Source organism: Podarcis vaucheri (assembly GCF_965113315.1).
Source record: "Podarcis vaucheri genome assembly, chromosome: 11".
NCBI classification, from domain to species: domain Eukaryota; kingdom Metazoa; phylum Chordata; class Lepidosauria; order Squamata; family Lacertidae; genus Podarcis; species Podarcis vaucheri.
The window spans coordinates 28629540-28641554 of record NC_138749.1 but is presented as its reverse complement, the minus strand read 5'-3'; the positions used below and the strand labels follow the sequence as shown (position 1 = coordinate 28641554).

Below are 12015 nucleotides of genomic sequence, written 5' to 3'. Positions count from 1 at the left end.
TATAGGTCAGATTGTCATTTTTCACATGCTAACTCAATGTGGGCAAAGAGGGAAGCAGTAACAATGTCACAAACATATGCAGGCAAACCATGCGCTTGGCTACGCATCTTTATCATCACCTTGTAAGAAGAAAGGGCCATGGTAGTAATGATAGCTCTCCTTGTGTTTAAAAATAATACTCCCACAATCACATAGAAAAGAGGGATGGGTTTTAAGAGGAAAAAGGGGCCGAAACAGTCCCTAATTCCAAGCACATTTTTGTCCAACTGAGTATTGTCATTTCTGGTACAGACGTCTAGCCAAGGAAAACAGTACTTGAGGAAGAGATGCTGCAGGAAGCAAAATACAGAGCTCAGTGCTCCACACTAATGCACACTTAAGCCACAACCCTATCTCAGGCTCCCCTACCTCAAAAAGTAGCCTACAAATACTTAAAAACAACAACAAATATGCAATTGGAGCAGTTCTGGGTTTTAAACTCAAGTAGGAGCCACCATCACATATAGTCTGGCCTTTTTGGTAACATGATTTTAGAGCTTTCATTAATATACTCTGTAGAAACGTGAAATGTTAGCCAGCAGTGTTATGTCTGTAGCAGCTGGCTATCATATATACCTGAGTCAAAATTAGAGTAACCCAATGACTGATGGGAATGCAGCCAGGTTCCCAAAAGGGCTTAGGCAAAATTCAACACACAACTTGTTGTGGATATCTGCTTCCATTTGTATTGGGCTTTTTATACATACAGTCTATGGAAGATTCTCTAGATGATCAAGCCTGCTCATTATAGCTTCTGCATAAGAGTAGATAAAAACAACCACCATTCCATGACTAAGAGTATTATACACTCCAGCAGTTGCTGGTCTTTAGCAAGCCATACAGGTTCAACAAAGGTTCTGTTTTGGGTTTAAAAAAAACATATTATACCATACTATTGTTATTTTCAAAGGGTTATGCACTCACAGAATGCCATCAAGATAACAGAAGGGTCATTCCATATCAAGTGATCCATCTTTTTTACCTCATGTCATTGATTTTCTTAATATTCTGTACACTTGTTGGATGATCAAAATTAAGTTTAAATCTAAAATTTTAATTTTTCCTCTCATCCTGTTTTTGAGTTATGACGGTTTGAAATTTCAAAAAAATTGACAATTTTGGCCTTGCCGACTACACAAAAACCTTTAAAGCTCAGCCCAGGATTGAGATACATCAAAATTAAAAACACCAATCTTTTCAGAACTTTGTGGGCTTTAACAGGATATGTCACATGGTGGACTTACTTAAAAATGTAAATTTTAAATTTAAGTTGCAAAATTTAAAAAGTGATAAAAATATGATTAAAAGTTTCCGAAAAACTGTGTTCATTATTTAATATTTCTAATAGCTATCTGTAAAATTTTATCTTGGGATCTCAATGGGATCTGTCGGCCTTATACATGTCTGCATTATTGGCTTCTATTTAGGATAAATGGGTCTTCTTGGAGGAAATATATAACAAAATAAACAAGACTTCAACTATAATACTAGTCGTTGCAGGCATTTCTTTAGAAAGTTATTCAATTAAAAGGTGTCTGAAAAGCCAGTCAAGCTTTTCTTTTAAAAATGTATTCCAAAGCAGATTGATAGCTTGCTGTTGCATGATAGAATTAACACTTTGAAATAATTCTTGTTAGTACTTCATCTTGTGACCATTACAACAAAATGCATATCAAACAAAATTATGGGGAAAATGTGTAAGGAGGTCACAGTTGCTTCTTCACTTTTATAGTCCACCAACAGCACCAACAACCATGTTAGCTTGTATTCACAGGTCGCATACCCAGTTATCTCAGCCATATCCAGAGATTTTGTACCTCCTTCAATGTCAAACTTCTCCCTCTCATTGCTAAAGAAGTACACCTTGGTCACAATTTCTGTTGGACTGGATGTAGCAATGAAATCCTTGTGTTTCCCCTTGAACACTTTCACTCTTTTTGTCATTTTAGGAGCATTTCTTCTTTTCTGCACTCCTCATTTGTTGAAAATAAGAACTAGATAGAAAGGATGTTATCTTGGCACAAGTTAAACAGTTCCAGCAGTGTCATAATGTTGTTTGATATTTATTTGGTTGCTAAACTTAGTTTTGATCATTCAACAAGTGTACAAAATCCTAAGAAAACTGGATGACATTAGGTAAAAAAGTTGGACCACGTGATATGGAATGATCAAGAAGTTTCAGTTAATTTATGGATATGTATGGACAGAATGACAAAAGAGGAAAAACATCTGACAAGGATTTGAGATGTCAAAACATACTCCCCCAAACTAGTCTGGCCCACCTTTCCAGTAAATACTTCCATTATCCCCGACAACTGGCCATGCTATCTTGAGTTATGAGAGAGCTGGAGTCCAACAAAGTCTAAATTGAACCAGGTTGGGGAAGTATTTGGCAAATCTACAGAACATGAGGGGAAAACTTTTCACATGGGTGGCTAAGGCAAGTAGCAGACAGAAAACAAATTACCTGAATGCTACACAGAGGCATTTTGGAATGGGCAGTTTTAACAAAACTTAAGATCAGGGAGCTATATTGCCTGCATGTAGATGCAAATGTTTGCTTCTAGGTGTATCCAACCAACTAACAACTTCCTAAGGAATATCTGTAAAGCTTCAAGGTCCTTTGGCAAATGGGAATAATTTTTAATGCCTTAGATTTTCTGTGCTTTGTTCTTCAGTACAAAACATATGCAGCATGTTGTAAATATCCCACTGATTTCACTGGAATCCACATTCTAATAACTGTGCTGGCAGCATTTAAATGTTACACAAAAAAGCATGGAAGTGAAGACTAGAATCTTTTTGTTGTCCCAAGAAGAGCCATGTTACAGAAGCAGTGGGGTCATCAGGCCTTTTTGCATGCAACATCCTAAATCAGGCCTTTAGATTTAGGATGTAATAGATTAGGTTCTTCAAGGCCAGAAGCAGGTTTTCTAAAATAAAACACAAGCCATTCAATGGCAATACTGAAGCTCAGATCCAAGTAGACCAAAAGCAAGAGAGAAAGCAAGGCCACAAAATCCCATGAAGTGGAAAAGCCATGGAAATCTACAGGCAAGACTGATTGTCCCCAGCAAGCAAAGAAAACCTAAGCATGCAGTCTCAGGCTTCAGAAAAGACTGAAGATGGAAAGTTGGCATTCTGCTACTTGGTGCAATCAAGGTACACTAAATCTCAAGTTATAGATTAAGCAATATTTTATAGTTATTTCTTCTTACTTTTTAAAAAACCAAAGGCCTATGCGGGTGGGTAGGTGCTTAGCCCTTGTTACTCTATTCCCTGTCCTCTCCATCTCTCTCCCATAGATAAAAAGACAGTTTAGGGAGGGAGTTTGTGAACTGAAAACCAGCAGCTTCTTTCTTGCATGCCTTTCTTCCATTGAGATGCCCCTGGCTGGTTTAAGGAGAACAAGAAAGGAGAGAAACAAGACAACACACAGTGACTCTAAGAGGAAATAGGAAAAAGGTGTTCATCTACTCTACTAAGGTCTCTGGCTTCCTAGCAATTACGCTCACTGAAAATCCACAGCACACAGGGATCTACCAAAGACAACATTAAATTGTGATTAGCTTAGACCTGTACACAAAATATTACACATGCAGATGAATCCTTTCGCTGGGTTCAATCAACTAAAGAAAGGTCTAGCATGGCTTGCAAGCTCATTATGTATACTTGACAATGAGGAACTTGGACCACATCTCCCTAGCCCAAGATATTGCCTGGTCTCCCGAGCTGCCAACTTGAAGACAAAAATAGAGGTGCTGCAAGTTATATTTGCAGCAACAGAACTTGAATTCAGGGCACTTTAGGGCGTGGGGTTTCAGGCGCTGGCCCCTCCTTTGCCTTCTTGAAGAAACCATCCAGGACAATTAGTTAATGACCGAGCCCTACAGACACCGTAAGTCATAGGAGAACAGAAACCATAACCGTATTATTTGTTGCCTTTCACTAGTTAGCCATGACATGCACTTTACTATGTAAACCAACCACACATGTATTATCTTGATACATAAGAAGCATCTAGATTACAGTTCATTTCACACATAGAATCATAGAATTGTGGAGTTAAAAGGGACCACAAGGATCATCTAGTCCAACCCCTGCAATGCAGGAATTTTTTGCCCAACATGGGGTTCAAACCCACCACCCTGAGATTAAGAGTCTCATGCTCTACAAGCTGAGCTATCACATGATCCTTAGATTCTTTGGGTGAGGAGAGGGGAATATGTAAAATAAGAATATTATTAACCAAAGATAGAAAGCAGAATATCATCTTTTAAAAAAACAAAAAACTCCATGCACATTCCAGCCAATACAGATTCCGCAACTGCAAAAATACACATATGTATACTGTATGCATTAAGTGGCACTTTCAAAAACTCTCATAGCTGTACTGGTGGTTGGCACCATCAACGAAAAGGTAGTACAGTAGTGTACAAACTACTTTGGAATAGCCATTCACCCAACCCACAAGCTGCTTAAGGAGCCATTTTCCTCACTTTTGAAAGCAACCAGCAGGGCTAAAAAAAAATCCCCAGCATTTTAAAATATTTTGACTAAAGAGGATTTTCTCAGAGTGTTAGCTGCTTGCAGGAAAAGAGAGTCTGTATATTCCTCTTTCCATTATCTTTCTAGTACTTATGGAAAACAGGATCACTGATTGTCAGACCTGGCTGACAAAACAAGAGCAACAAATGTTTCCTGTTTTATGGCTGAAGCATTCCAGTAATATTTAACGTTATCCATATTCAAAGCTGAATAAATAAGTCTCTGGTTTCATTGCCTTTGTGACATTTCTCGGTGCTGCTAACCAAGAAGCAAGATATTTACTTAGCTATTACGGAAGGTAGTCTTAGTGCCGATTTAAATTCCAACATAGTTACCTATTACAGTGCCTCTCTTACAGATAATAGTGGAAATGACGTGGCCTACCTTTAAAAGGCAAGCATTCCAGACTTCATGGAACCTGGACATGTTAAAGACACCCACTTCCCTCCTTTACAACTCCTAGATTCAGTATGAAATCCTTACCCCATGATGACCAATGGAGACGTGCTATGTGAGTCGTTTAAGCAGACCAATTCCTAAATGGATTTGCCTTGCACTTTTACAACGCGGCAACTGGACCCCAGCTAGTTAGCAGTGCTGACACTCCTTCTCGGTCTGGTTTTCTGCCTTTTCCTGTAGTAGATCCCAGGTGTTTCCACGAAATCCACGGGGCCCTATAATCCTTCTCAGCAGAATTTCAAACGCTAGAGTCTACAGGCATGTGGGAGCGTGGCCGGGGGAGGGGGAAGAAACCCTTATGTAGAGAAGACAGGGAGTCTGGCTAGGGAGTCGGCCCGAGGGGACTCTCCCCCATAGCCTCCCGGAGCCAGTCTCCTCCGCACCCCCTGCACCACGGGGTCCAGGGGCAGCTCCAGCTCCCTGCCAGGAGGCGGCGGACAGGAGGTAGAAGCAGCAGCACCAAGCCAACTCTCCTTCTGCAGGGAGGGGGGGGGTTAGAAACCCCACAGCAGCGCTTATGCCGTCGGCAGTTAATACAAATGCCCTGGAGCGGCTGCGAGAGCCCCGTATCGCCGTCCGTCTCAGGTGCAGAGCGGGACTGGGGGGCTTGCGGTGTGCGCAGCGCTCCGCGCCGCCCTTCCTTCTAACACCCCCGCCGGCAGCAGCAGCAGCAGAATGGGGGGTGTCGCTTCATTTTCCCAAGCAGCAGCAGCGGCGGCAGCAGCAGCGGGAGGCGGCGGCGGCGGAGGAAGAAGCCGTTTCGCCGGCGCTGACATCGGGCTCCGGTAAAACGGCGGCTGAGGCAGGGCACCGGCCGCGCATCCCTTGCAAGGGCGGGATGATGAAGACGTGGGGGGCTAAAGGGGAGATGTGGCGGGTCCCCACTTCAGGCACGCCTGTTTCTGCAGCAGGGGAGCATCTTCCTCCGGCTCGGAGCTGGCAGATCAATCATTCACAACAGCAGCAGCAGCGAGGCGGGAGGAGAAAAAGGAGGAGGAGTGGCGGTGGTGGTAACCGCGTCGATAGCAGCAGAGCCCCCTCGCGCCCCTCTCTGCAGCAGCGGGGCCACAGCGCGGGCTGCTGCGGCGACAGCGGGAGGAGGAGGAGGAGGGCGCTTGCCCCTACAACACCTCAGGCACCGTTCCCCCGGCGAGCGGGCAGGCAGGCAGGCAGTCAAGGCGCGGGGCTCTCCAACCGCAGGGTCAATCCGTGCCCGGCCGCTCCGGCTCTTCCCTGCCCGCAAAAGCCTCTCCGCGCCGCCCGCTCACATCCTCCCGCCTCACACCTCCTCCTCCTCCTCCTCTCCCCGCCCTCGCACACGCCTCCGCCTCAGTCGGTTGCTCCCTCACTCTCTCCCTCTGCCGGTTTCCCGCGCAGGACAGGCTGGGGGCGTGAGGGGGGAGAGCCGGGAGGGCGGCGCTCAGAGCTGGAGGCGCCAGAGAAGAGACGGGCGCCCCGCTCTCCCTTCGCTCCGTCCCTCCCACCGGCGCCCGCAGCCACCCAGACCCAAAAAATACAATTAAAAAAGCGCGACGGTGGAAGGGCTGCGGCTGCAGCGGCGTGTAAGCAACCCGGGCTAGGCGCGGGGTCTGCCCCTCCACTCGGGCCCAGCTCTTTCCCTGTGGGGCTGCGCGGTGCAATGTCTTCTCTCGGCTTCTCCGCAGCCACGAACCCCCCGCGCGGCAGCACCTGCTTATTCTGCCTCCATCCTCTACTCGGGGACCTTTAAATAGGGCACGTCACCACGCTCCCCTACGCATCGCCGTCACACACTGCTCCCGGCGCTGACGTCACCGGGGTGCGGGGGATGATGTCAGGTTGGTCCACGCCGCCGGAAGCGCTTCTATAATAGGGAATGGAATAGGGGCGCGCGCGCGAGTGCAAGGAGAGGGAAGGATAGAATGGGCTGCTGCGACCCACCTCCAGGATCTTGGCTTGCCCCTGGTGCGTCGTCTAACCCCCCCACCCCCCATAGTTACCCTCAAAAAATTGCTTGTCTAGAAAGGGAAGTTCTGACTCTTCGTTTTCCACCTAAAGACTGAAAACATACCGTGAAAGTAGCAAATACGCCCTGAAGCAAGTCAAATCCAGACTCTCATGCCGGGAGTCGGCGTTGCAATTTGAATTGCAAACCAGGCAGGCAGCTAGCTAGCACAATGCTAAAAGGGTCACGTCCTCTTTGATGTTGTTTATATGTTGCTTTGGAGATTTTTACTCAAAGAGCAACTCATAAATACTTAAAATAAATAAAATGTTATACTACCCATAGTCTAAGGATGAAGTGGGCAACAACTAGATTGCACTGTAAAATATTTTTAGTAGAATTTTACGCATCTTTGGGTTTTGTGTTAAAGATGACTTCTATGATTGCATATAATAAACACATTTTCAAATAAAAGATGGCTTGTATGATTGCAGCTTAAATTAGAAAGTATGATGGCAAAAACGTTAAAATTTTAGAAAGAAGCCAATGCTGTGAATTGCTAAAGGGAATCGATCCTCCTCTTGAACTGGAACACAGGAAGCTGTTTCTACCAAGTCATCAACCAACAAATCAGTTCCTCTTGGGCAGAATTGTGAGTGCTAACCAGCAGCTGCTTGCCAGGTGTCAGACAGAAATATTTCCCAGTTCCTATCAAGACACCAGGGGCAGAACCAGGGAGCTGAATAGAAAACCACTAGAAACCCACTTTTCATGTATCAACAGACATATAATTTAGTTATCTGTTTGCATTAAAAGTTTTACTGATTTTATGTGTTTTTGTTAATAATAATAATAATAATATTTTTTTTAGTAGTTTGTGGAATTCAGCTGTGTTTTATCAATAATTTTATTATGTACACCACTTAGAGACTGGTGGGATGTAGCAGCTGTCTCAGGCAGTGGAAGCCTCCAAGGCAGCATTCCTGCAGGAGCCCCACCTGCCCTGCCGCCACCTGTGGAGAAGCAAGCACCAATTTTCTGCAAGATGTTTGTGAGATCTCAGCAGAACCTGCTGCCGCTGTACAACCTAGCTAAGGGATCCTTCAACGGGGGGTGCAGCAGGGCGGGAAGCACTTCCCATTTTGCCTCAAGTGGCAAAACAGGACACACTGACCCTGCTTAGAGAGACTTGTGACTGAACAGCCTCAAAATCTTTTATATAATTGTTACTGCTGGATCTGGAAGAATTTGTAAGCAGAATTAAAATAAGCTGCTAGTATTGTTCCACAAGAGTTCATGTAATACTATATATAGATAGGAAAACATTTCTATATTGGAATCCTGTAATGCTAATTGTTTGCATACAAATATACAGATGAATGAAAAGAAATTGAAACATAGTATTCTGTAACATGATAGAAGAGTAAAACTGTAATTTTTAGTCAAAGGAAGGAAATAAATGCAATTCAGCTCTTCCTACCTGCATGTCAATGACCTGGAGCTTTTGTTTCCTTTCAGTTTGTCATTCTTTAGCCTTTTTTCCCTCTTTATTCACTTCCTTGTGGTTCCTTTTTACCTCATTCATTCTTTGCTCATATTGAGACGTTTTTGGTGGTCTTAACGCACATAGCCCTGTCGTTTACTCTTGTGATGTTCTTGTGCTGACTCTTCAAATCTCTCAACGGTCTCAACTGCCATCCCCATGGAAACCTCTAGAACCTTCTAATTCTAGAAGCAGAGTAAAGAAATAATAGTTTACAAAAGCACCTTGTTTCAGACTTGTTTAAGAACAGCACATTCCAAATGAGGCACAGAAAATTATGCATTTGCCTTGTAAAGGCCATCAGCCAAAGTGGGAAGAAGTAGATTTCCCCACATCTGATCCATTAGTTAACTCAAATCTACCTCAGGTTCTGATTAGCTAATAAAAACCAAAATGTCTCACGGGAAACATACATGCTGCTATTTATAGAGTTGCTTTCGCTGCCGCTGTTTAAAGGAGTATAAAGGAAACAACAAAGAAAATTAAATGAGTAACAAGCTTTCTAATTTGAAAACAGTTTGAATTAACTACATTGTTTAATTGGATGCTTTAATTTCCATGCATCCATTCAAAGTTTCAACAAGTACATTGGCCTCACATCGATACCTATCGCCTCAAGCAATAATAGTGAACTTCCCAGAAAAGTATTCTAATACTAGTAACACAAGTGCCTGTAGAAACATGTATTAATTGGTATTTAATGTCAGTTACTTTGAAACTGTGAAGGAAGTATGTTGTTATCTCTATGGTTTATTGATATACTGATTTTCAGCTCAAAGGTGAGGCAGTCTCTGACTTAATACATATTAGGAAGTGTAATTATTGGTACAAAATTAAAATGGGTGAAGATAGGCTCTAGCTTTGGGTAATTTCTCATTTTAAAATGTTCAAATTTATGACAGGAGTATGGAATTCACTTGGAAATGTAAGGTACAGAAACAAGAGTTGACACAGTTGCCCTTTCTTCTTCAAGTATGGGTCAGAAAGAGCAAAACATTAGCAGCATCAATATGAAAACTGTCATATCCCAAGAAAATAGAATACCAGAAAGCTTTTACCTAACACTATTTAGAGCCCTTAATAAAAGATGTGGACTATTGGAGCATGAAAGAAAAATTAAGCTCTTGTTACAAGCTACTAATCAGGATGTAACTGGAAAGGGCACCTCCTGCAGTATAGGCCTCAAGCCTCAGGAAAATAAATGTTTGGAATCCATTTCCCAAAACTGTAGTGGAGATTAGTGAGTTTTCAAAATATAAATTCATTTTGACATATATCACTATGCTTATTTTATTTTTAAAATGTTAAATTCTTAGGTTTTTTAAAAAAATATCTGTTTAATGTATATTTTATCTGGAGTTTTAAATATATTTTACTTTCATATGCACTTTAAATATATTCTATTTTGTGTTTTTTTTTGATATGGTCTATGACCAGTACAACAGTATTCTGTTTTATTCTATATTAGTTTAATAAACTACACAGACTTAGTTTATCTCCCATCTAGCCTCTGCAGGTTAATCTCCCACCCCATGTCAGCAAAAACTCCTACTCTTTACTGCTCTATAACTCCAATAGGATCTGTAGATTTCCCTTCCGGGTTGCCAGAATTTGTTTTTCTCTTTAAACAGGAGACCCTCATTGCCACAGAACAGAAACTGCTTTTGAAAGTCCTCCAGTGATGCTAGGAGCCAAAGTTATGTGGATCTAGTTGTCCAGTATTATTTTTTGTTTTAGCATATTTGTACAAGACAGCTCATCACAAAGGAATGGGTCTTTCCCGCAGGTGTCCACTTGTTAGAGTTCTAATCTTGTTTTAAATGCATTTGTCATTTTTGTGTTTTTAACCATTTTAAATTATTTTATGTGTAAATCAACTTGTGATAGTGGTTTAAAGGTAAAGGGACCCCTGACCATTCAGTCAAGTCGTGACCGACTCTGGGGTTGCGGTGCTCATCTCGCTTTATTGGCCGAGGGAGTCAGTGTACAGCTTCCGGGTCATGTGGCCGGCATGACTAAGCCGCTTCTGGCGAACCAGAGCAGCGCACGGAAACACCGCTTACCTTCCCGCCGGAGTAGTACCTATTTATCTACTTGCACAATGATGTGCTTTCAAACTGCTATGTTGGCAGGAGTAGGGACCGAGCAACGGGAGCTCACCCCGTCACGGGGATTTGAACCGCCAACCTTCTGATCAGCAAGTCCTGGGCTCTGTGGTTTAACCCACAGCGCCACCCGTGTCCCAAGGACGATGAATAAAGTGTAATAATATAATATGTACAATTAACATAAAATATCAAAAGCAAATCCTAAACACTCTCTAAAGGAAGAAAGCCAATAAAACTGTAGTACTACATCACCAGCAGGTTCCTGAAAGTGTCACAGATATGCAACTTCTCTGCCTTAAAAAGTAAGAGTGATAGACATATATGTACTTTGGCAGGGAGCTCATTTTATAGCTTTGAGGCAACCATCTCTTATCTTTCCCCATGACTGTACAGTATTGACTCCACCTTGACAGCAAGATGAAGCTGACAGCAAAACCACCTTTTGCTTCCCTTCCTTAAAGGACACATCCATATGGGCTATTTATTCACACAAAAAATGGCTGTCCCACACTTTCTACTGCAATTATCCCTTCACATAGCTAGCTGCTAAAGGTCCCATATGAAAAGCAACCGAAAACTACATTGGAAAGGGTAAGATAACCACTAGCTGCCAGTGCCATTATCTACATTAAAAAACAACAACTCCTGAGCACAGTCATTAGAATTGCACTCTTAGCACTGGCAGAGGAACGGGGGTACAGAGGGAGCAGACTGCCCCCGGCACCACTATTCCAATAGGGTGCCATTGCGGTGGCCGAGCGCCACCCCCCCCCAGGGGCACCAGCCACACCCCTGTCTGCTCTCCGCCCCTGGTAGTGGAGCATGCAGCTTCACCACTGTCTGTTAGTAAGAAAGTTATTAGTCCAAAAGTTGGGTGGTACATTCATTGTTCCTTATTTATCATAAATGACATATACATATGTGTATAAGTATATTTAATCAGTATAAATATTTAATTAATAGTGTCTCAGAGACTTTTTATGCTGAGAAGTCTATGCAGTTGTTTAAAAATTATATTCAGTAGCCATTTTAATTACTGCTTTGTATTGCTGTGAATGATTTTGTATGTTTTCATACACCTGTACATTGTCTTGATATTTTATGGTGGTGATATACAATTTATTTATTAATTGTGTGTGTGTGTGTGTGTGTGTGTGTGATTGCTTAGTTAGTTTATTAGCATCTTTCCATGCTCTTGCCTAAATTAGCCTTGCAGCAGTTAATATATGTAGAATATGGACATTACATACAAAGGTTTGCCTTGGTCAAAATTTAGTAAGCATGCTACAGGATCTAGTGGGTATTTGACATGATTTATTGGCCAGAACATTTGCCTGGTGCTGGGCATTTAAACAGTAACCCCTGGTTACTAAAGCATTCCTGATGATGGAACG

General features: G+C 42.6%; 1 protein-coding gene across 3 annotated transcripts in view; it reads right to left on the bottom strand.

Moving 5' to 3' along the window:
• The window catches only part of HOMER1 (homer scaffold protein 1), a 76436-nt gene extending 67767 nt beyond the window's left edge, over positions 1-8669 (bottom strand). The window contains exon 1 of one of the 3 annotated variants that reach the window (XM_082191998.1): positions 8451-8669. Coding sequence is in view for 1 of the 3 variants with exons in the window: in XM_082191997.1 (XP_082048123.1) it covers positions 5071-5075 (5 nt within the window). In the remaining 2 variants the exon portion in view is untranslated. Of the gene's footprint in view, positions 1-4971; positions 5047-5070; positions 5698-8450 lie in introns of those variants that run through there. The other 2 variants (XM_082191997.1, XM_082191999.1) reach the window with 2 other exon arrangements.
• Positions 8670-12015: the final 3346 nt, after the last annotated feature.